Below are 24,360 nucleotides of genomic sequence, written 5' to 3' on the forward strand. Positions count from 1 at the left end.
TTCCTTGTCAATCGGAAGGTTGACAACTGAATAAAGGCTCTGGGAGTAATGAGGGAGAAACTACAACTCCCACAGTATCTTGTGTTCGGTTACCTTGGTAACGTTTGACGTCAGTCGCCCCTTCTCGGGCCGTGCCTTGGACTGGTGTGATTGGAGGGAAACCCCGTGGACTACATTCATACTGACCGGCCCAGACAATCAGCTGTAGTTCGGTACACCGACATCGCTGCTATCTGCTAGTACTCAGGTATGAAAGGACTCAATGCTTTTAAAATTGCACTTTTACGTTTGTATAGTTCATAAAAGCTTTATTATGTTTTTTAAGTTATCTTTAAGTGTAGCTATAACGGAAACGCATTGTCTGCAATCGACTACCGTTATGGCGCTTCATCCAACGGCGACAGTCGTCAGACCGAAGAACAATGGTTAGCTCAGCTACAGTTTGGGATATGTCTAAGAGCTGGTTTCCCAGTCCAACATCAGACGGCGAAGGCGTGTCTCGTCGAAGGCAAAACCTGTGATACTCTGTGACACTGGTTAATCTGGTCAACTTCAGAAATTAGTCAGGTGATGTCTAGTGATTAAGTGTCGCAGTCGGGTATGAAGAACTATCGCTGGTAAATAATGTTATTTTTGAGGTATTGTCCCGATTTCAGTGTCAGCGTCTGTAACATTGTAATACAGATTTGCAGACAGTGACAGCAAGGTATAACATTCGCGGTACTGAGAATACTGTAGTGTATTGTTTTTGTTTGCTATTTTAAGGTGTCAGGTAATATTAGCATATTATCAAAATCAACAGGACGAGAAAGGTGCGATTCTTACCACATCAGCCCCAGACGTGCAGCCAAACTAAGATACACACCTTCTAAACGCTTGTATTTGCGGTAACTCACTCAATCAAGCTCATAATGTTTCAGTTTGAGGTTAAGACAAATATTTGTAGGACTGTGTACACATTAAGAGCGTGACAGAGTAACGTTAGCTATAAACATAGTTGTAACGCCCAACAGTTAGCCCATCTATCAAATGCCTCTGTTTCAGGAAATAGTCGGCGCCCTACTGGAAATTAGTCACGAGGCCGCAGCGATAAATGGCTACATAGTGGCATATAGCGGTAACGTTAGCGGTTCCTTTTCATTCATACAATGGTGTTTGTCGTTGGCGAGCCACAGGTACGGGGATGGGTGTGGTGTGTGTGTACCTACACGGGAGGTACATCTATGCTTGGCATCGATAGGTATAAGTTACAAGAACAACTTCTTCTTGCATATATGTATACCATGACTGTAGCGTGCATTCTTCCGGTGAATAGTCTCTTATGTGCACACGTGGCTTGAACTGTAATTATGAATTACATTTTCGGGCATATGTACCCATTACAAATGCGTGCACACCCTGTTTTAACTTATCCATCGGGGTCATGTTACATTTTACACCGTGACAGGCCCTACAATGTCTCTGCATTCTGTTTTTAGAATTTAATAAACCTGAAAATGAAAACAATTTCGTAGTTTATGTGAGTGTTTTGGAGTGGTGGTACAAGTCCGATTCCAAGTAAAAAAAAAAAAAAAAAATCTGAAAATGCATTTTGTTTTTACTGACATTTTACTAGGGTTGCAGCATGTGAGCTTTTCACAGTAAGATAACAGTTTCAGGATATTAGCCATCAATTTTCATATCATGATGTACCAATTTAACCCTACGTTCTACACAGCATCCCATCTTTGTTGGAATTGGGGTTGTGGTAATGCAGGGGTAGGGTAATACACAGGGTAATACACATTTAGTACTTTTATGTGTTTAAACACATCCTTCGCTGTAACAAAAATAAATAATGGGGGGGGGGGGGGGGGGGGCGGACATGCATTGCACCCTGGTCACTGTGGTAAGGACACAGCCTTAGTACATGGGCCGCATGCTCCTCCAGGTGAGCTGTTGCGGCGCTTGTGTAGTACCACACTTGACCTGTAAAACATAAAAAATCCCTTTGAAGAGAATTATGGTATGTTTTATTGATTTATTCAGTTCCATTTGGTTGCCAAACTCTGGAGGAGGTGTGACGTGTGTTGAGAATTTGTTGTCTTTCTCCATCTCAGGGCATATTTTCAACACGGCACACTACACGCACTGTCATGGAAAAAAGTGATTGATTGTGTGGAAGCCTGCTGGCTATTATAGATGGGTCACACAGATGTAGGCTACTGATGTGGTGATTTGTGTGCGTGTCAAGTTTACATACTGACTGCTTTTACATTTCTATCTGCTGGTATCTTACTTTTCTCATCTTACAAACCTATAGCATTCAACACTGTTTAGTAATTAGGCAATACAGTGCTTTATTACAATAATAAAAATATCACCACTTTTCAAAGATTCTGATTTTCTCATATCGCCCTGCTCACAGGCCTTATAGGCATATATTTTTAATGCCACTGCATTTGTACTTACTGAGCCTTCCAGTGTAGCCAAGAAAGATGCGTCTCAAACAATGAATATTTTCATTCTAAAAGCCTTGAGCTTCCACGGTGTGCATCAGTGTTTCCTTGTAGAACTACTTCCTAAGGAGGGCAGCAAGCCTAAAAAAACAGCAGTTACATCATGTGCCACAACTTCCGTTAACCTATTTATTTAGTGTGGTGTGGCAGCTTCTGTGGACTGAGCAGAGACCCACATCTATTGATTCAGTTGAGAGCCAATACAGATGACTTTTCCTAATAGTTCAAACACTCATTAGCCTCATGAAATAAAATTTTGTGTGCTGTACTTACTGTAGCATAGCTACACATTAATTAATGGGTACCTCAGGTAAATGATTACCAGTCCAAATAGAATATGTCCTGTTGTCACACACTTAATTGACCTCCAGGTGTCCTCTTTTCCCCTTTGCTTTCCAGTGAGGAGTCATGACCGAGGGACCCCAGAAGGAACTGGTGCAAAGGGCCAAGCTGGCCGAGCAGGCTGAGCGCTATGATGACATGGCTGCTGCAATGAAGGCTGTGACGTGCGACAGTGAGGAGCTGTCGAATGAGGAGCGTAATCTGCTCTCAGTGGCCTACAAGAATGTGGTTGGTGCCCGCCGCTCCTCTTGGCGTGTGGTGTCCAGCATTGAGCAGAAGGCTGAGGGCTGCGAAAAGAAGAAGCAAATGGCTAAAGAGTACCGGGAAAATATTGAGTCTGAGCTGGAAAACATCTGCAGGGAAGTGCTGGTGAGATAACATTTTATTAGAAAACATTGCTGGCTTTATCTGTTACAGTAATTATTTCTGTCATTTAGACACGACTGTTATGGAAAGTATGGTAATAGGTTGGAAAGTAGGACTCTTTAAGGCAAAATTTATAGAAAGGTTACCTTAGGCAAATTATGTTAGCCAGTAATCTCCTTTTTGACTTTCAAAAAATGTGAAGAAATGCTGGACGACTGAGAATTGAGTCGAACTCTACAGTCATACCTTGCTTCAACGACTCATGTTGTTGGGTGTATCCTTTCTGTCAACAAGACGGAGTGGACCTTGTAGAGAAGTGCCACGCCTTGACCGCTTCATTTCTATTCCTGGCTGTCTCACAGCGATCCAGCCAAAGTTTTGTGGCTTTAATTTTCTGTCATCAGTGATGATCTTATCTTATCCTGGCATTCTTCCTCACACATGCCTCTGGAATTGGAAAAAAGTGTTTTAAGTGGGTTAAGAGTATCTAAAATGATACTTGCTTAAGAAGAAAAGAGAGAGCTAAAAACAGGAAAGGGAAACAAACAAAATGTAAGGTACAACAGACGTTAAAAAGACACAAAATTTCAAACACTACACAGCATAAGGCGAGACAAAGGGCAGTGTGAATAAATGAGTCTTTAGCTGCTTTTTAGAAGCATCAATAGATACTGCTCTATGGAAGTCTATAGGAAGAGCATTCTACAGAGCCACTGCTTCACAGGCGCGATCACTTTTTTGTTTTCAGTTGAACGTGAGGAACAAAGCCCTGGCCATAAGACCCAAGTGGCCTACTGGTGATATAAGGATGGAGCAGGTCAGACATGCAAACAGGTGCCTGACCATGCAGGTCTATTTGTGAGAACAAGAACCTTAAAATGAATCCAGTAACTTGTTGGGAGTCTAGTATAACAAAGATAAGACGAGTGTGATGTGAGTTCTACTGGATGGTTAACAGCATTGCAGCTGCATTCTGGACCATTTGTAGATGGTCCAGAGATGATTTGCTGAGGCATTACAGAAGTCTAGATGGGATGACATAAAAACATGAATGATCGTCTGTGCCTGTGTTTGCCAATGTTTCAAAAATGAAGAAACATGTATGGGTCATTGAATTTGGTCATACATAGCCTGATCAAATATAACAGGTTTCTAAGATTACAGCTGAAGAAAGGGACCTGATATGCTGAGCATCCTTGCCTTGGAAGCTATGCTATCTGAAGCATTGATAGGGACCTCATCAGCACCTAAATGTAAAACATTGTTATAGCCATTCAGTTCTTGCAAAACGGTCACATATAGTGGGATATCATCAGCGTAGCAGTGGTAAGAGATACCTTTTTTAATTTGCTTTTTTTTTCTAATTTGCTAATAATATGACCGGATAATGCAAAGAAAATAATATAGGACCAAAGACATAATCCTGAGAGACACGCCACAGGAAATGGTAGCATGTAGGGACCAAGCAACACAGACTACCCAAGAGATAGGAGGAGAATCACTCCAGTGCTGTCCCAGAGACACCCGCCCACTGCCTAAGCCAGGATCAAAAGCTGCACTACAACAGAACAGTCAACCCAGTAGAGGACAGAAGACATCATTATGTCATTGGAGACTCTGAGAAGAGTTGTTTCAGTGGAAAGTTTCTGAGGAAAACCAGATTGGAATTTATCTAAAATGTATGCAGTCAAGACAACAGTGAGCTGTTTGGCAACAGCTTTGTCTAATATGTTTGAGATAAAAGCGAGAAAGTTATTGCAATCCTTATTTAAAATGACATGTAAGGCACATCAGGAGGAGCAGGATTGGCAACGTTGTTGATGGTGTCAAACGGGACATTACAGTTGTGTTTACTGGAGGCAATTAGGTCAGAAAAGTAAGAAAACCTCCCATCCTTAACTGTGTTCCATTATAAGTTACATGAACTTGTAGCTTGGTGGATTTCTACAGTCAATGAATTGACAAAGGGAATAAGTCTCATTTTACTAGGGGCAAGGGATGTTCCTGGCAGCTTGTGAGCCATTTTGAACCATTAATAAACCACATTCTTCAATAACCAAATCACATTTTAAATGCAGCTGAAATGTGTGGCCCTTCGCACTGTGCATCAGGATTTCCATTAGAAAAAAATTGAGCTGGTTCATGTGTCCTGGAAGATTTCAGTGTTCTGGACAAATGGGGAAAAATTTGGGTCAAATATTACCTATGTCTATGGACCCTATTTTCTCATGTTTTTGTGTAATTTGTCAAGATTACATATTTTATATTGTTGTCAAACACTCAGAATAACAGTCTGAGCCTGTCAGTGGCAAAGACTTGCAGTTTTAGTGGATGCACATGGTGCCTAAACACCCACAGGGATTACATTGCAGCCCATTTCTTGGCTTCCAGCTGCAGCATTGTCGTTCAATACTGGAACAACTTCAGAAATTGTTGTTTCCATTAGTCACTTGGACACAAAAACGTGTGGAAATAAGGTCCATAATCAGATAAGTGACTAACTTTAAGTTTAACTTGTGTAAACTGTCTTTTGGCAATAAATAAATGGATGAGGATGATGAAGTTAAACGAGGATAAAAATGAAATCCTACTAGTCGGCAAAGAGGAAGAGAAGTGGTGTTTAATAATCGGGGGAAATTAACTCCCTGGATTAAATCTGACCTTACAAGTCTTGGTGTTATCATAGATCTGTATCTCAGGTTGACGTCCCCCTCAACAAGGTGATGAAACTTCATTTTTCCACATTAGAAACATAGCTAAAGTAAGACCATTTCTAAACCAAAAAGATGCTGAAAAACTGATTCATGCCTTTATTTCAAACCGACTGGATTACTGTAACACACTATTTACTGTACTCCTGAAAAAAAAAAAAAAAAAAAAAAAAAGACTTCAGCTCATTCAAAACGCTCTGCAGCTCGTCTGTTAACCAGAACCAAGAGGAGACAGCACATCCGTCTAGTTTTAGCTGTTCTGCACTGACTTCCCGTAACATTTCGAACTCATTTTAAGGTCCTGTTCCTTGTATACAAAACCCTTAATGGACTAGGACCAAGCTACATCACTAACTCCCTGAAACAGCCAAAAGAAAATCAGTGATGATCAACCTTTGCCCCAAAGCTCTTGAACACACTACCTATAGACATCAGGGAAGGCAGCTAGCTAAATATATTTAAAAGAAAGTTAAAAACTTATCTCTTCACTTTAGCCTTAAACTAGCAATGATTTTTCTGATAGAGGCCTAAAACAATTGTGCTTTGCTTTGCACTTATGCACTGCTGCACTTCTTTTAAAATGTATGCGACTTGACTTGATGCATTCATTGCACTATATTTTTAATTTTATTTTATTACTAATATTCAGTGCTTTTATTTTCCATCTTATTTTAAGCGTCCTCTTATTTTCCAACCCTATTCTATTAATTTTACTTTCATTATCAAGTGTTTTTTATTCTGCATCTTATTTTAAATACATTTTCTGTCCCTGTCTTATGTTCATTCTGCATGTGATTTCTTTGTTGTAAAGCACTTTGAGCATGAAAAGGTGCTATACAAACAAGTTTATTTTTATTATTAATAACTGAATGCACCTTCAACAGATTTACGTCTGATCATGGGTGCAGTAAAGAGACCAGTGTCTGATCTGAGAGCTCTGGGGGGCTTGTAAGCAGTGAGATGTATTTGGGAGCTAGACCATTAAGTGATTTGTAGACAGTGAGCAATATTTTGAAATCAATTCTGTATTTTAATGGAAGCCAGTGAAGTGATGTAAGTACGGGTCTATGTTTTATTTTCTTCCTAGTGAGTACTCTACTGCAGCATTTTGAATGAGGTGGAGTCCTCCCACAGTCTTTATGGCAAAGGGGAGGAGGGCATTGCAGTAATCTAGCCTAGAGGAGATGAATGCATGAACCAGTTTTTCAGCATCTGACTGAGACAAGATGAATTAATTTTGGAAATATTTATGTGATAAAATGTCATCCTAGTTATTCTTGAAATGTGGTTAGTAAAGTTGAGTTTCGAATCCAAGATGATGCCTGTCACAAGGATTTCATTCTTGTGTTTAGCTACACAACTTTATGGGTCATTCAGTGTCTAATGTCAATGATACAGTTGACAAGGTCATTTATAGGACAGAGGTCACGGTGTGAAAGTAAAATACGCAGTCGTGTATCATCAGCATACGAATGGCAAGATGCTTTGTGCTTCTGTATGATGGAACCAAGTTGCAGCATGTATCAACTGAACAGTAAGAATGAGTTTTATGAGAGCTGTTTCAGAGCCAGATTGGTGCACATCTTACAGAATGTGAAGCGATTGGTAATTACGCAGCTGTTTGTAGACAACCTTTTCAGGCATTTTACTAAGAAAAGGGATGTTGGAGGTTTGGAGATTGATTTGTAGTTTTACTAGTTTAATCACTAGTTTTTGTTACTGATCATATCCTGACAAGTTTCATATTGCCCTTTGCACTTATCTGAAATACTGTAACCATTTGGTAAACCTATTCTGTTCTTCTCTCAGCCGATGCATCTGACTCACCGGGTCCTAATCCTATAATGACAGCAGCTGAGGCACCAGTGTTCTGGCTAGCTGACCTCCACTATGGCCGAAAAGCCATATGAGGACTGAAATAGAAAGGGATGACAGTAAGGAGGGCAGAGGAGGAGGGGTGTAGGACAGGGATAAGGCTGAGGTATGCTGTCAGCGAACTAGTTCGCACAAGGTGTCGTTGGCAGGAAGATGTTTTCATTCCTGTTCTGACTGGCCACACTCAAAAAGCTGGATAAAACCATTCCGTCATGTAGAGGGACAAACACTGTGAATCACACGGGGATGACGGCGTATAAACCTTTGGACAGTCTCTCCTCCATGATATTGATGTCATTGCACTTGGTTATATACATGAAAAGTGACGGAAATAGTTACATGAATACCAAACAAAGAGGCCATGCCTACTTCTCTCGCAAAGCTGGCAAATGGCCGCATTGAGAGAGTGTGTGTGTGTGTTTTCAAACCAGAAGCAGACAGGTTTTCCGGGTTGACGCTTTGGTGTCAAAGTGGGTCTGGCAGAAGCAAAGACTATCTGTATCAACACCTCACACTGAATGCTGTCTGTGCTGATGGATGTTTTTTATAAAGCTGTTTAATCATTGTGTAATCAACAATGTCCAGAGACAGCTGTGGTTTAACTCTAGAGGTTAGCTTGATGGCAGACTTATTGGAAGTAGACAAACTTACGCACTATGCACTGTATGGCCCCTTTTCAGGTCAGTTAAGTAAAGTGTTTTATTGGGAACAGAACTTGTGTAATCGAATGCTAATAGTGTTGCTGCACAGTGCGGCTTGTGCAAGCCAGTGAGCACACACACACACCTCCAATGCTCACTTTGACTGACATTAATTAGATTTACAGATTAGATTTGCAGCAGAAACAATATGACAAGCCTGTTGAAGTGTCCAGACATCTACACCCTTTCTGGGAATCCTCAGTTCTTTGAATGCAAAAAGGATATAGAAGAAGATGTAATGAAATAGGGTGTGCTAATACTGAAAATGTGCATTTCGTGTAATCTGAACATTGCTGCCATGGACGTAGTTTGATTTTAGCGATGCCCTTGCCAGTGGCCCAGTTCTATATTCAGATCCCAGAGGGCCTCCTTGAGCCCTCATATCAGTCTAAGAACATTTGGCAAATGCACGTTCTTGCATCAGCCTAGTTTATTCCATTATATTTTGGGTAATATACAAATGCCCTGTGTACTGAACAGGATCGTACAAAACAAAATTCATGTCTCTGAATCCATGTAGAATACTGGCCTGTGTTGGAGCAATTAATATCATATGGTGGAGTTGGGTGGTGTGACCTTATTAAATGTATCTATGTGTTTTTCAGTTTGTGTGTGTGTGTGTGTGTGTGTGTGTGTGTGTGTGTGTGTGTGTGTGTGTATCATGGCTGCTGGGGACAAGCGGCATGAAAATGTCCACATGGAAACTACATTAAAATCCACAGTTAAGCAGAGAAGAGATCAGCACTTAGAATGAAGTATTAATTCATGTTTCCATAAAGGCAGTGTTCAGCCCTCTTTGTCCCACAGAGTTTTAACATAGTAGATTAACAACACTTTCCAGCAGCTCTTGGTACATGCTTGTGTTGTACAGAGCTGCGCTCTGTGAGTGACCTACTTCCTCAGCAAAAGCTCATCAAGAGTTCAGCAGCCTGGCTCTCTACTCTCATTCTCCACCCCCAGCATCTTTCATCCATACTCCACCCTCCTCACTCCCCACTCTCCTGTCCAGCTCATCCTGTTCTCCTCCCCCATACTTTCATGTTATCCACCATCCACACAGATCCACCCCCCTTCAGTGGTCTCTGAAGCATCTGTGATGTAGCTCAGGCAAAGTCTCAGGCTCAAGCCCCAGGGCTATTGGAGGTAGCCAGCTTGTTTCTACCCTCATTTCAGTCTGATGAGAAATGATGCTTTGAAATGTTGCCTATGATGTTTATTTGACTGGGTTGAAATAACAACCACTGCACTTGTGGGGTCAGTGGATAAGTCATGGGTTTAAGAGACAAGTGTAGTAATACATAACGTGTTGAAATTGCCTTATTGATGAATGAATTGTGTGCACATTTTATGCCCACGGTTGAAGGATACAAATAAAGTGCTGCTTGTGCTGATTTTCCAGTCGTAAAGAAGACTTGACACATTGTATTTAAAGTTATAGAAAGCTGCTCTTTTCTAACAGTGTGCTGTGTCTGTTTTGTTTGTTCTCTGTCACAGGGTCTCTTGGAGGATAGTCTCATTCCCAAAGCTAAGGCAGCAGAGAGCAAAGTCTTCTATTTGAAAATGAAGGGAGATTACTACCGCTACTTAGCCGAGGTGGCTACAGGCGATAAGAAGAAATGTAAGCTCTACGTTAAGTCTCTTTTTGTACTGTCTGAGTGGTGCTTGGTTTATTTAATTTCCTTTATGTATGTGTATGTTTTGTAGTTAGAAAGCTGTATTGTAAGAACAGGTATCCACAGCTCCTTCCCCAGGAGGAGTTACCTTGCCAAATAAGACGTATTAGACAAGATCCTATTAAATGAACACTTAAGTATTGGAGTAAGCTTTAGGACATTGACTCCGCAGTGCTGATTACAAGGAAGGATAAATGCACTTGAATGCTAACGGTTTCTGTCATTGTTGACTAAACAGTCCACAACTAGTAAGTTAGTTCTTACGCAGGAGGTGACTGTATGAAGTTAAAAAGTGAATGTAAAACAGACATCTTTCTTTTTGTAAATTTAACCTAAACTACAAGCAACAAAAGCCTGCAGCTTTCCAGCAGCGAACCATTTTGACCATTTTAAACTCATAGAAATATTCTGTTTGGGTCATTTCATTGTAGTCCTTTTTAGGTGAGCATGTCCACCCCTTTGGAGACAGAGCACCTCATGAGTTCAGTCTCTCCCTCAGTTTCAGTTTCTTTCTCATTCTTTTAATGAATTTGCCCCCTAGTGGCTGTTAAGTGACATGTCTCTGACGTGTGTCTATAGGTGTTAGACCAAAGCATTATCATTCACTGGTCTCCTCTCTCTAAAGCTGCTAAACTCAGTGGACTGGTTTGCAAGTCTCTGTTACTTGCAGCTATTTGTATTTGACTAATTTCACTCCTAAGAAGACAGTGGGATCAGGACCCTGCCCAAACCTCCTCACTAAGATTGAGAATTTGTACAGCAAATTGAAAGGCAATGGGTTTCCTGACTGACTGGTTTCAGCCTTCTGCCTCGTTCCACAATCGAACAGTTTTCTAAAATGACACAGGATGTTGGACTGTGGCTGAGGAGAGGCTCCCTTCTGGGTTTCAGCTTTGCCCTGAGACCTTGATATAATGCGAGAAGACAACTAAAGGAACTTCTGACATACTCAAAGCTCGTCTGTTGAATTTGCCGAGGTTGCTTTTCATTCATCTATGCACTTAGCAATACAAAGAGTGTACTATAGTTCCAATTCAGGGAACATTACAGAAACGACAGGCTCAGAGTTGTATGCATCTTAATCTCAATTTACGGATTTTTTTTCTCAAATACATAATCAGTATTACCATATATTACTTGCAGAGTTTGTAGTCTGTGTAATTAAGCATGAGTGTCTTTAGCCATAGAAAAGGGAAATTAAAAAGTCTCGGACATACAACCAATAAAAAAACTCAAAGTATTAGTAATAAGTCTTATTTTTTCAACATTGTGTTCTTACAAAGTTTAGGCCATCACAAACAATTATAGGTTGAATCCTCCAACAAACCTCCTCCCTGTGCTCTCCGTGCCAACAGAAACTGAAAAAACGGGCCCCTGTGAATACCAGAGGGAACTGTGTCCCATCTATACTATATTACTGAATTGCTGTTGAGTGTTGGGGAAAGGCAGATATGTTTTTGTAATGTTGGTGAAGTGCTGATTCAAATTTATCTTACTTCAATTGATCATAAAAAGAGTGGGCAAAGTATCAGAAGCACCTGAGTAGAATGCAGTGCAGTGCAACAGCACCACAAACTACAGCCTCTGAGATGAACCCTCTAGTATAATCAACACCTCTGAAACAGTTTCAGCAAAAACTGAACACAACCTTTATGAGGGTAGGATTTATCACAGGGCTGTTGTGGGTTCCTTGGATCTCACGCCCTTTTCTTTTTCACCCCAGCCATCATTTCAGACTCAAAGGATGCCTACCAAAGTGCCTTTGACATCAGCAAAGATGAGATGCAGCCCACGCACCCAATCCGTCTTGGTCTCGCCCTGAATTTCTCCGTTTTCTACTATGAGATCCTCAACACACCTGACGATGCCTGCCGGCTGGCCAAGAATGTATGTCCATAACACCATATGACTCTCTTTTCATACTCATGGGAATATGAAACCACTCAATGCAATGCAAGTTTATGAACATGTCACATTTTTTGTGAGGACTTGTCAGACTCAATGTTAAATACACCCAGTGAGACAGCAATAAGACCTGTGTACAGCTGACTTGAAACATATACATGTTTTACTCACGTGACATCATTCTTCAGTAGTTAAAAATGTGTTTTGAATCCTCCAGGCTTTTGATGATGCCATTGCAGAGCTCGACACACTGAGTGAAGATTCGTACAAAGACAGTACACTAATCATGCAGCTACTGAGAGACAACTTGACAGTAAGTCGTTCTAAGTTTCACTTGATTAGTCTGCTGATTATTTTCTCGTATGATTGTTTGGTCTATGAAGTGCCAGTCACAGCCGCACAGAGCCCATGGTCGTATTTTCACGTCTTATTTTCAGTGCAAAACAAACAAAAGATGTTCAGTTTATTATGATACAAGAGTAAGAAAATCTGAACTAACTGATCTAAAATGAGAGAGTATTTTACCATTTCTGCATTCAAATGATTTAAAATTGATTATTTGAAATTGATTATCTGTTGTTGTGAATCAGTTTTCTTGTAGTCTACACGACAGTATTTGACCAGTGGGTGAAGCACTGATTTCTGCATGGTCAGCTTTAACATGAGCATGCAGATCGGTGACACATTGACTCAGTGTGTTTGTTACCTAGTAGTCCAAATGTGTTACTGAACAAGAGGGGGCATTTTTTTCTGCTGACAGAGGAGTAGAAACTGTGCAGTACCCTTTAATTCTCCATTCAAATGAAAATGAAAAGTCTTAAGATCAGGTATTAATGGATGTTTCCTTGTCTTTTCTTTCTTTTCTTTACCCTCTTGCTCTCCTCTCTTTCACTGCTTCTCTTTCTCCTGCTTGTCATCTCCCTGTTCTTCCTCAGCTGTGGACCTCTGATAACCAGGGGGAAGATACAGAGGAGCCCAGAGATTGAGCCAGACCCCCCCCCCACCAACCCACCCCCCATCCCCCATAGTCATCCCTGTCTACCTGCCATCGTCCTGACTCAACTTCATCACGATCATCTACAATGACACCACCTCATTGTCATCATCGTTTTTTTGTTCTCTCAACACTCATCTCACTCCTGTCAGTTTACTATTCCTTCTTTTGTAGTAACTGTGGGGAAAGGGGATGGGGAGGGAGGGTAAGTTTTAAATTGTGTAGCGGGAGGGTCCATGTGGAAGGGTAATGGGTATTTGGGCTTGGTTGCTTGTCTGTTGACCTTTTTTGTGCGGGAGCAAACAGGGGTGTTGCATTAAGGTGGCAGAGGGCCAGTTCTCATGAAACATGCTGCAGGTTGAGTGTTGAGTAAGAAAACGGTTATGCTGTGTGTGTGTCCTGTTCATGTCAACGGTCCTGTTCACGATTAACACCATCTTTTGATGATACATCTGCGGTTTCAAAGTCAGGAGTTGGCTCCTCACACCTTAGGAGACAGCAGCAGTTAGTGTGTGCTTGGAGGAGGTAAGAACAGTGGAGGTGTAACAGGGCGTACAGGAGACAGGAGGCAAAGTTTTGATGGAACACCAAGGTTACATTCCATTTACTGTCAGATGCTCAACTTTCTACTCTTTATTATATTGGGTTTTTTTATATTTGTTTGGTTTTCAGATGACCTGCTTTTGTATTTCTATCTATCAACTACGAGGTATAGAAAACTTTGAAGAACAAAAAAAGCACACAAGCTTGTTGATGTTTTTATGAGCACAGCAGTTAAAAAAAAAAAAACTAAAAAAATGCACGTGCTGGTCTAGTTACTGCTTTTTCAAATTAAGATTTTTTTTGGTTTTGTCTTTTATTCTCCTTATTTCTTTCAATACTTGCCTGAACTGCATGTTGGTAAGAACTAGTTTGCGGAGATGTAAGAGTGTTGTTGGGCGGGCTAGCTTTGTTCATGTCTTTGGAATTTCATACAGAACACCCAAGCATAACTGTAATTTGGGGGGAAAATGTGTAATTTCATGTAAGTGGAATAAAAAAAATAATGTAAAAGTTTCATCTTGTCCATTTGAAATCATGTAACAGCCTTGTTTGATTTAACATTTATAGTATTCAGAGTCATCTACAGCTCACCTAAATGACTCTCAGGACTGGAGGACTGGTTAGCTTACCTCAAAAAGCAGTCAGTTTTGCTGTATTTAGACGGTAAATGCAGCAACCTTTATAACTCAGCTGCTCTGTTTTCTGTGACTCACTGGACAAGAATAAGTGAGTCACCCTGAGGCGGAGGCTGGGAGCAGACAAGGACACCCACAGAAAGTCCTCTTTCATTACACACCAGTTTGATTTCGTGTTTCCAATGCAAACCCCCCTCTGTGGAAGGTCAGTGATGGCTTTTGTGTCTTTGCAATGCATCCTTGAAATACATCATACAGACTTGTTCTTGGTGGAAAAACCGACTGCACCACCAGCACAGGCCACACCCTTGACTATCACTGAGCCTTTGAAGGCAAGAGCCGTGGAAGGTTTTCAACTGCAAAATGTCATTCAGGAAAGAATGAAAGTGCCATCACTTAAAGCCTGTGTGTGAGTGAGCAATACAGTGAAGAGCACACCTGCAGAGCTGTGAGTGCAGAGTTGGCCCTCAGTCTAATCAAGGCGACATGATATGGTCTTTATGAAATTAAGAGTGATCCAATTCATTCAGTGACTGAAGCTTTCTGCAGACAAATTCAAAGCTACTCTAGATGAAATATGCGCAGGTAACACCAGCTGACTGAAGTGTCCATAGACGCAAAGGGAGGATGTGATATTTAGCAGAGCTGAGTTTACAGCTTCTGAGAACACTTCAACCAAAGAGCGTGGCCAGTGTACGAAATTCAGCCAGTCAAGCCAGTAAATTATGTGCTGAGAATTCATTAGTGAACTGACATTTCCTACATGTTATCCACCGAGGGATGAATAACAACAAAAGGAAATTGTCTTGATTATACACATTAGTGGGATTCGCCATAATAAGCACCCCGAACATCAGACGCATCCAGCCAAAGGAGACATATGAAGAGAGTCGCCTCAAAATGACAAACATACAGATAATAACCACAAGGCGTTTAAAATCATCTATAAATTGAGTGAAAGTCAAAAGTTACTCATTTTCTTTTTTTGTTGGCTACGTTTACAGCCAACACAGATTGACGGAGTCGTCATGCCACTCGACAATCTGTTCACATTAATTATAAAGTGTGCTGGAGTAACGTTTAGATTGACGGAAGGAGGCTGTTCACGCGTTTGAAACCGGGCTTTTGAATGGCCTGTGTTTGAACTGATACAGTTCAATTGAAACGTGATTTACCTTTACTAAAACTCAAGTACTCGATCCTATAGCCTGCAGATTCTGTTTGAAAGGGCAGGTGCGGCGGTAATACGTTCAGCATTAGATAGAGTATAGTAGTGCAGTGTATCAGTGTGACAGGAGCGCAGGTCAGTGGGATTGGCTCAGACTCAGACCATCGACACCTTTCTTACCTGTTGAAAATACAAATATTATTAGTATAACACATTTTAAGTTTTTGTAATGAAGGATGGTCTGTGATGATCAACATTAAATCTGACCTGTCGTGATCGGCATCAAATCTAATATAAAGTATCGCGAGATGTGTGACGTCAACCTCAGTGGTGAACGCGCCGTGGTTTCGACTGGAATCGGGAAACAACCTCCACCGACCTTCCTTTCATTCCGGTAATCCGTCTGCGTAGGGTGTGCTCCGGAGCTAGTCTCGGCACACATTTTATTATTATGAAACAAACCAAAAGCTAGAGAGCACACGCAGACATATTTTTATAAGAAAAACAAAAATCGGTGAAGCAGGATTTCATTTGCCAACCCAAGCTACGCGAAGAAGACGCTGCCTTCGAGAGAAGAACGAAAGACGGAACGAGAAGAACGCTAACTTAGCAAGCCATTGTTGAAAGCGTGGGTGACCAACGTTAGCTAGTTATATTGTTAACCACTTTTTTTCTCCCTTTAAGGGCTTTGTCATTCCAGTTATCATTGTAAACAAGGACATTTGTTTCGAATACTATCGGCAGTATAGCTCACTGACTGTGGAATAATACAGATTCAGAATAGTGAAGTCTCCGAGCCACATCGGTTAGGCCACGCGCCGACATTTTGCTAATCAGCTAACTAGCCCACGTTGCTAACTGTTAAAGAGAGGTAGTCCGTGTCTGCGCTCGTAATTTTGGCGAAGCTATCGAAAAGACCGAAAAATAACCTCACCATAGAGGAGGCTGATATTGTCTGACGGTTGTCAAGAAAATATCGAGCTAATATAACCATACAGTTTTATCGGTTGTGAACACGCGTCGTCTGACATGAACCCCAGCGCGCCTAGCTACCCAATGGCTTCCCTCTATGTGGGAGACCTGCATCCAGACGTTACCGAGGCCATGCTGTACGAGAAATTCAGCCCGGCAGGGCCCATCCTGTCCATCAGAGTATGCAGAGACATGATCACCCGCCGATCCCTCGGCTATGCCTATGTGAACTTCCAGCAGCCCGCTGACGGTAAGTTTACCGTAATGTAGCAAGGACAGCTAAGCAGAGGGATGTGGCACCATCTGACTCCATTTTGAACATGCCGCACATATGCCATGTTATAGCATCTCTGTTGCAATGAGCACTGTTGATGCTTTAGTTAATTTAATGATAAGTACTGAACACGTCATACATCTGTCATATTACTGGGGTATCATGAAATAATATTTATTTAAATCTGTTTTGCTTACTTTGACAAGTATTGAAATGATTGCAATAGGCAAACATAGGGACTTAGTTTCACCCGAATCCTTGTCCATGGGTCCTTTTTCTTTTTAGCTGAGCGAGCCCTGGACACCATGAACTTCGATGTGATCAAAGGCAGACCTCTCCGCATCATGTGGTCCCAGCGTGACCCTTCCCTGAGGAAGAGTGGAGTGGGCAACATCTTCATCAAGAACCTGGACAAGTCCATTGACAACAAGGCCCTCTATGACACTTTCTCTGCTTTCGGAAACATCCTTTCTTGCAAGGTAGACATTCTCTACTTTTGTGCGTGTGTGATATACATAAAGGCCATTGCATGACTAAATATTGCACCAGATTGCTGCTGATTGTGTGTCTAGTGTGTCTTTTAAATGCATGGTGTTTTTGACGTGCTGAAATCTCCCTTTTCCGAAGGTGGTTTGTGATGAAAATGGCTCAAAGGGTTACGGCTTTGTGCACTTTGAGACCCACGAGGCTGCTGAGCGGGCCATTGAGAAAATGAATGGCATGTTGCTCAATGACAGAAAAGTGTAAGTGCGACTGCAATTGCTCTCTAGTATAACTATATATTTTAATAGAGTGTGATTAACATGTGAAGTTTACACCTAATCATAGTTTGTGTTTATCTGCATCTTGTCCACAAACCAAACCAAATGACCACACGGCTGAGAGAGCAATGACAAACACATCAGAACTGGGCCACCTTTTTAACATCTTACAGCATTACAAGTAGAGTGTGTTTGTGTAGTAATGATCAGAATGTTTAAATTCTGATTAGTTTTGAATCCAATGCACAATTAGTATAGTATTTTGGAGTTAATTGCAAAGTGTTTTATTTTAACACTGCACTCTGGGAAGCATGGTTTGAAGTTGTGCAGTTTATGGTTGTAAGTTGGTTTCATCGGAAAGATTTCTAAACTCCAAATCTTCAGACCACTATTTGTTGTGGTCACATCTTTCCTGCATTGTTCAAAGTCCAAAATACTCCCCAAAGTTACTAAAGCTCATTTTACCGCCACAGAAAGCATTTGGTCATCATTTGTCCATCTGAATAGTTTAGTTACAGGACGCAAATAAAAAAAATGCAGTAGAATGAGCTCCCTGAACATCTGCAGCACTTACGGGTTGTCATTTATATTCCAGAAAAGGTCATGGTAGTCAGGCGTTGGGGACTTACCTTTGGCCATGGTTTTGTCTTGGTATGTGTGATTTCTTCTAACATGTTGCATCATTTGACCAACAGGTTTGTTGGACGCTTTAAATCACGTAAAGAGAGGGAAGCTGAGCTTGGGGCACGTGCCAGAGAGTTTACCAACGTTTACATCAAAAACTTTGGGGAGGACATGGATGACGAGAAGCTGAAGGAGCTGTTTGGCAAATATGGTAAGATGAAACAATTTCAAGAGATGCCGCGTGTTCACAGTCAAGCGTGTTGCTAATGGGATTTGACCTGTTAAACGTGTTTGTTGTATTTTGTAGGACCAGCACTCAGTATCCGGGTTATGACTGATGACAGTGGCAAATCCAAGGGATTTGGCTTTGTCAGCTTTGAGAGACATGAAGATGCACAGAAGGTTCGAATCAACACTTTTCCTTGGGACATTGACATGATATCTATCTAAATTATTGGAAAACGAAGCTCATCTCTTATTTGTCAGTGTACCTCTGCTGATGGCCTTGAATCAATACAAACAGCTTCTGCATCGCTCATTTCAGTGGTCTGTTTCTTGTTTTGTTGCAGGCTGTGGACGATATGAATGGTAAAGAACTGAATGGCAGGCAGGTGTATGTGGGCCGTGCACAGAAGAAAGGGGAGCGCCAGAATGAGCTGAAGCGCAAATTTGAGCAGATGAAACAGGATCGCATGACCAGATACCAGGTTTGTTGGCCTTCTAATCTGTTGTTGCAGTTTTTTTTTAAAAAAAAGGCAATTTAACAGTCTTGTGTTGAATGCGACCTCTTCATTAATCCAAAAATACCCGTCAAATAAAATTGTCCGTTTTCCATTTTCCAGGGTGTCAATCTGTATGTGAAAAACCTGGACGATGGCCTTGACGATGAGCGCCTGCGTAAAGAATTCTCTCCATTTGGAACCATAACAAGTGCAAAGGTAAAGATTTGATCAAGTAGACTTGAATCTACTTGATTCGTCATGTTAAATGTTTTAAGAATTGATCACACGTTGTGTTTGTCCTCAGTAGTATAGATTGTAATGTTATGATGATTAGCAAGATGATAATCAGAGTGAATGCTAATTTGCGTCTTCTCCTGTAGGTGATGATGGAGGGTGGCCGCAGCAAAGGCTTTGGCTTCGTGTGTTTCTCTTCCCCAGAGGAAGCCACTAAAGCTGTAACAGAGATGAATGGACGTATTGTTGCAACAAAGCCACTGTATGTGGCCCTTGCCCAGCGCAAGGAGGAGCGCCAGGCCCACCTAACCAACCAGTACATGCAGAGAATGGCCACTGTCCGCGCTGTGCCCAACCCTGTCCTCAACCCATATCAACCTGCCCCACCATCAGGCTATTTCATGGCAGCTATACCTCAGGTGAGTCCCCCACCTCTTCCCCGCCAATTTGCTGTGTGTACATGATGTACAATGTTGCATTTTGTATTGTACTTTGCCAACACACTACTTTGTTTAATGTGTACTGTGTTTGGAATTGGAATCACTACTTTACGCCACTTCTGTTGCTTGTATGGAAATGAATGATGGGAAAATTATGTTTCAATACTATGGCTAAATCTTTGTCTTCATTCTTCTCAGGCCCAAAACCGTGCTGCATACTACTCTGCCAACCAGCTGCCCCAGCTCCGCCCTGGGCCCCGCTGGGCCACTCAAGGAGTGCGTCCACAGCGTGAGTAGACTCACTTGTATCACACTTCCACGCTGTGATTTATGACTGAGTAACAGTTTGGCCATTCCTGCAAAGTGATGTAAATGAGCTGACTTGTAATTCCTTCAGTGTGGATCTCAAATGTTTCCTCTTCCCTCAGATTTCCAAAACATGCCCAATGCAATGCGCCCATCAGCTCCCAGGCCCCAGACCTTCAACACCATCCGTCCCACCACCACCACAAACACCCAGGTCCCACGCATGATGGCTTCCCAGCGTATGCGTAAGTATTTGAACTTTCACAACACATAGCCTGTTTGTTGTTCTGCTGCTGCTTGTAAATCACTGGATGCAGTTTTGATGAAGTGCCTTATTCGACTTCCGCACCTCAGCAACCCAGGCCCTCGGCCAGCGCCCTGCCGGTGCTTCGGCCACTGCCGCACCAGTGCGCACCATGCCCCAGTACAAATATGCTGCTGGTGTGCGCAACCCCCAGCAGCACATGGCCTCCCAGCCACAGGTCACCATGCAGCAGGTAAGATTTCCATTCAATTAAGAAAAGAAAACTTTCACAAAGTTCATGGAAAAAAAAAATTTAGACCCCAGTTTCTGTCTACACCGCTAGTATTAGTATTTAGTGTGTACAATATGGTAGACTCGACAAAAGTGAAATGACCATGTGCATCAAATGGTTATGTGTAAGTTGTATTGTCAGAAAAAGCATTGACCGTGGACGACACAGCCAAAGAACTCAATGTTTTTAATGTCTCAAGTTAGTCACTGTGCCCTAGAGCCTGACATGGTTGTTGAACTCACATGTTTTTTCCTTCCTTAGCCGGCTGTCCACGTCCAAGGACAGGAGCCCCTGACTGCCTCCATGCTGGCTGCTGCCCCTCCTCAGGAACAGAAGCAGATGCTGGGTTAGTTCATCACCTGCTTGGATTTATACAGAACATGAACTGAACTGCTTCGAGCAGGAGCAAATGTATTTTTAAAATACGCTTAGAAAGCAGTAGAATTCTCCCTCCTCGCCACATTTAGAATAGTTGTTAATGACTGTTCCTCTTCCTTCAGGTGAGCGTCTGTTCCCCCTGATCCAGAACATGCATCCCAGCCTGGCAGGCAAGATTACTGGTATGCTGCTTGAGATTGACAACTCAGAGCTTCTCCACATGCTCGAGTCTCCTGAATCGCTGCGCTCAAAGGTCAGTTAATGGATAATCTGACATGTTGCTGTATATCTGGAAGTCTTTTTTTCTCCTTTGTCTTTGCCATTTGAAAGACTCTTGTTCTCTAAATTTATTTGCTGGCCGCATCTTTACAAGGCGTGCTGCTTGAATGATTTCAGTAAAAAAGCTTCATATGCATGCTTCATTAAGTGTTTTGTTGTTTCAGGTGGATGAAGCTGTTGCTGTGCTTCAGGCCCATCAGGCCAAGGAGGCTGCTCAGAAGTCCACCACCCCTGCTGGTGTTCCCACCGTCTAAAGGTGTGTGTGTGTGTCTGTGTGGACATAATAAGTTCGAGATAACACAGATATACAGAAATCATACAGTACATGTAATAAGTAAATGAACTACAGCATAAGCATTTACATTCTTTTTTTTTTTTTTTGTCTTACAGAGCATTTTGAAACCTGCTTCACCGATGGAAAAAGAGAAAAAAAATATTAAACATTGAAAAACCTAAAACTCTGAAAACATCGCAAAATGATAAATCATTTCTTAAAAAAAAGAAGAAAACAATTGACTTTGCCAGGTCTAGGAATGGTTTGACTAGACCTTGATCATAAACAAAAATTTGTTGAAAAAAAAAAGAAAAAGAGAAAATTGAGATTATAAATTTGAATGCATTCCTCTGTTTTATGTCATTTTACTGTGTCAGTGCTCAGAATATCAGCCGTGTTCAGAAAGGTGGTAGCTGAGCATTTTGAAAGGTGATTTGTATTGTAAGCTGCTGGCTGTAATAAATTCATTCAAAATTTATGCTTCCTTCATTTCTTACTGTCCCATGAAGTTTCATACCTGTAAACAGTAACATACAAACATTTGACACCAGTTTGATTATTGCGTGTTTAACAGAACAGTCTTTAACAGACTGAAGGCGTTGCATTGCGATTGGCCAATGTTTTCCTGAGATGGCGTTGCAGGTACAAGTCTAGTTTCATGTAATGTGGTTGTATCTGAGTATGATGGACAGTACTTTCATCTTCCACCAGGTGTCACTGATATTCACTGGAATTATGGAAATGATAGGATTCTCTGAATATCCTGTGTGTAATTTGTACAGTATCACTGTTTTGTGGTTGTAGACAGGTTTTGTTGGAATACACACGTTTTGTGGCATAATACACAGTATGCAGTACCATTTATACACTATTTTGTGTGATTGAATACATGGTCATGGTAACATTGTGTGCGGGCCTCATCTACATTGTTGGTACTTAATATTCACAGAAAATAGGACTACTTTGCATAAAGGAGTGACTGAGTGGCAGCAGCTCAGTCACTGAAGCCTGATTTCTACTGTACACAGTGCTGCTTTCACAAGATAGACTGGAATCTGCAGCAAATGTTCCACAGTGACAAATGATTTCTTTTTGTTATGGGTTGGGCTTTGAAAATGTTAGAAGTGTGGAGTTCACATAAATATTTTTTCAGACACCAAACCTCCACAGAGAGTAAGGCAGGTTTCTACTCACTTCTCAGCCTCAATGTACTCTAAATCACAAGCAAAGAATTGGAGAATGGCATTTTATTTGTAGTGGAAACCAGTCATTTACATGTATAGCGGGGACTGAATGGCACTGTACCTCTCAGCTGACATGAGTCCTCTGCTCTCTGTGTTTGTGGCTGTTGTTTCTTTATTGTATCTCTACAGTTTTTATTACTGCACCAATATATGTTCAGTAGAGATGAAAATGCCATTATCACATCTTCCCTCCTGCAAACAGCAGTGGGGACCTTGTACAATGTCTTGGAACTGGCAGAGCATGAATATGTGAAGAGGCTGACGGAGCAGGCGCACTACCTGCTGTTTCTTTTTATATCTGTGGGAAACATTAACATGCTGTCGACCCAATCAAGTGCCTGCCCTTGGATACAGATGATCTCTGGTGTTTTGGCAGGATCCTGTCCTGGAACCTGAGAATACTGGACTAAAAGCAAATCAATCTATTACTCTTTTGCCACTTAGTTATACAGGGAACAATCCAAATTTTTATTCTTTAGTCAGATAGTGGAAGAACAGGAAGTTGGTTCTGGAAACATCTCCTGTAACCTCTCCAACTGAGCTTTTGATCATTACAAATTCCTTTTAAGTCTGGATGTGTGCTTTTATCACATCACTAATGCTTACTTTACTGACATCCTATTATTATTGGACCGAAAACATTTAATATATCACCACAGCGTCCAACTTTATAGCGACTGCAGGCTCTCGCAATGTCTCCCCTGACACTCCAGCACAAACATTCACAAGCTCAAGATCAGCCCTTGTTTAAGATGGAACAGACTGTGAACATATTTCAAAACCTACAGTGCATTGCTGACCCAAAGCAACTTTCCACAGGGATTTTATGGGATTATCCAGCTTTGACTCTTATGATGTTTGTTCATATCTGTTTATGGTTCACAGAGGGAGGATTCTGAGTAAATACCTTCCATCTCCACAGTTTGATAGCACCATCAGTGCTGCATTTTCCTTCTGTTCGCATTGGAGTCTTTGTGCTGCTTTCACGCCTTTTCATTTCAGGCGCAATGTTGACGCGGATGTAAACTGACTGTAAGGTCCTGTGTAGTGTAGGATTTGCAGTCATGAACATACGCACTTTAGTCACTACAGGATGCGTGTATGTGCGTGTTGTGTGTACACTCTGTCCTGCACCTATTTGTGAAAGAACCCTCTGATTACCCTGGATTCCTGCTATCACATGATTTCCACAGTCTGGTTCAGGCTGTTCCTTGTTTTGGTCAGCTTTCCTCCCTAATTAGGCTTTGCTGTAAGGAATCCTCGGTGCAAGTAAACAGTGTTTCTAACACGTCTGTGAATATCTGAGTAGTAATGACCAGAGCTGTAAAATTCCACCAACTCATTCATCACTTCCCCTTGTGTCTCTTTAAATAATGATAAACGCACAGAGAGCTATCATGTAATCCTCTCTAGCTTGGATTAGATTTGTCTGCCTGGAGCTGTTCATCTTTCATGAACTAAATGAATGGCTGCCCATGAACTGAAGGTCCAAACCAAACTGAAAAGAAGGTTTTATAGATAATGTATTTATGTGAGGTAAGGGAGGTCATTTCTGAGACATGAGTGAGCATAGTGTGACATTTTAATGTATATATTGCACTCTAGTGTGCCCCATATTTGCTGTAATTCATTAAAAAAAAAAAAAAAAAAAAAAAAAAATCTTGGATAAAATGTCTTCATGCTAGGTTTAATAATACAATCAGGGTCTGTTTATTTAACCTGATAGATAATAATATGCTTTTTTGACCAGTTGCTATGGACAGAGAAGTCTTTGTCACACAGAAGCTTGAAGATGCCATCAAACCTCATATGCCCTTGAGCTCTACTGTTTGTTTTTTTTTGTTTTTTTTTGTACTAAATGTCAAAGATTTTATTTGACAAGTAACATAGGCTACTGTGTACTCG

The 24,360-nt window shown here is 41.4% G+C and overlaps 2 protein-coding genes across 2 annotated transcripts; both read left to right on the forward strand.

Annotated features, from left to right (window-relative positions):
• The first annotated feature begins 133 nt into the window (after window positions 1–133).
• On the forward strand, window positions 134–14,122 carry LOC143324601 (14-3-3 protein beta/alpha-B-like). The gene is made up of 6 exons (XM_076737243.1): window positions 134–247; window positions 2,898–3,209; window positions 9,988–10,111; window positions 11,890–12,053; window positions 12,289–12,384; window positions 13,007–14,122. Exons 2-6 carry the CDS (start codon window positions 2,907–2,909, stop codon window positions 13,055–13,057), a joined length of 738 nt encoding a protein of 245 aa, XP_076593358.1. The 5' UTR covers window positions 134–247; window positions 2,898–2,906; the 3' UTR covers window positions 13,058–14,122.
• A 1,615-nt stretch (window positions 14,123–15,737) lies between these two features.
• LOC143324600 (polyadenylate-binding protein 1A) lies at window positions 15,738–21,689 on the forward strand. Its single transcript, XM_076737242.1, has 15 exons — window positions 15,738–16,633; window positions 16,943–17,136; window positions 17,285–17,400; window positions 18,114–18,253; window positions 18,350–18,444; window positions 18,612–18,749; window positions 18,885–18,980; window positions 19,145–19,417; window positions 19,637–19,727; window positions 19,867–19,989; window positions 20,099–20,241; window positions 20,542–20,626; window positions 20,781–20,911; window positions 21,102–21,193; window positions 21,328–21,689. Exons 1-14 carry the CDS (start codon window positions 16,441–16,443, stop codon window positions 21,189–21,191), a joined length of 1,908 nt encoding a protein of 635 aa, XP_076593357.1. The 5' UTR covers window positions 15,738–16,440; the 3' UTR covers window positions 21,192–21,193; window positions 21,328–21,689.
• The last annotated feature ends 2,671 nt before the right edge of the window (window positions 21,690–24,360 follow it).

The sequence above is a fragment of the Chaetodon auriga genome, chromosome 8 (assembly GCF_051107435.1).
Source record: "Chaetodon auriga isolate fChaAug3 chromosome 8, fChaAug3.hap1, whole genome shotgun sequence".
Taxonomy (NCBI): Eukaryota; Metazoa; Chordata; class Actinopteri; order Chaetodontiformes; family Chaetodontidae; genus Chaetodon; species Chaetodon auriga.

What these genes read in the sequence shown, in the direction of transcription:
- LOC143324601 (XM_076737243.1), top strand. Translation starts at nt 2,907, where the DNA reads ATGACCGAGGGACCCCAGAAGGAACTGGTGCAAAGGGCCAAGCTGGCC. An exon ending in TACAGGCGATAAGAAGAAAT is followed by an intron (nt 10,112 to 11,889) that starts GTAAGCTCTACG and finishes TTTTCACCCCAG; the next exon opens with CCATCATTTCAGACTCAAAG. An exon ending in TACTGAGAGACAACTTGACA is followed by an intron (nt 12,385 to 13,006) that starts GTAAGTCGTTCT and finishes GTTCTTCCTCAG; the next exon opens with CTGTGGACCTCTGATAACCA.
- LOC143324600 (XM_076737242.1), top strand. Translation starts at nt 16,441, where the DNA reads ATGAACCCCAGCGCGCCTAGCTACCCAATGGCTTCCCTCTATGTGGGA. An exon ending in GGAGCTGTTTGGCAAATATG is followed by an intron (nt 18,254 to 18,349) that starts GTAAGATGAAAC and finishes TGTATTTTGTAG; the next exon opens with GACCAGCACTCAGTATCCGG. An exon ending in GGAACAGAAGCAGATGCTGG is followed by an intron (nt 20,627 to 20,780) that starts GTTAGTTCATCA and finishes CTCTTCCTTCAG; the next exon opens with GTGAGCGTCTGTTCCCCCTG.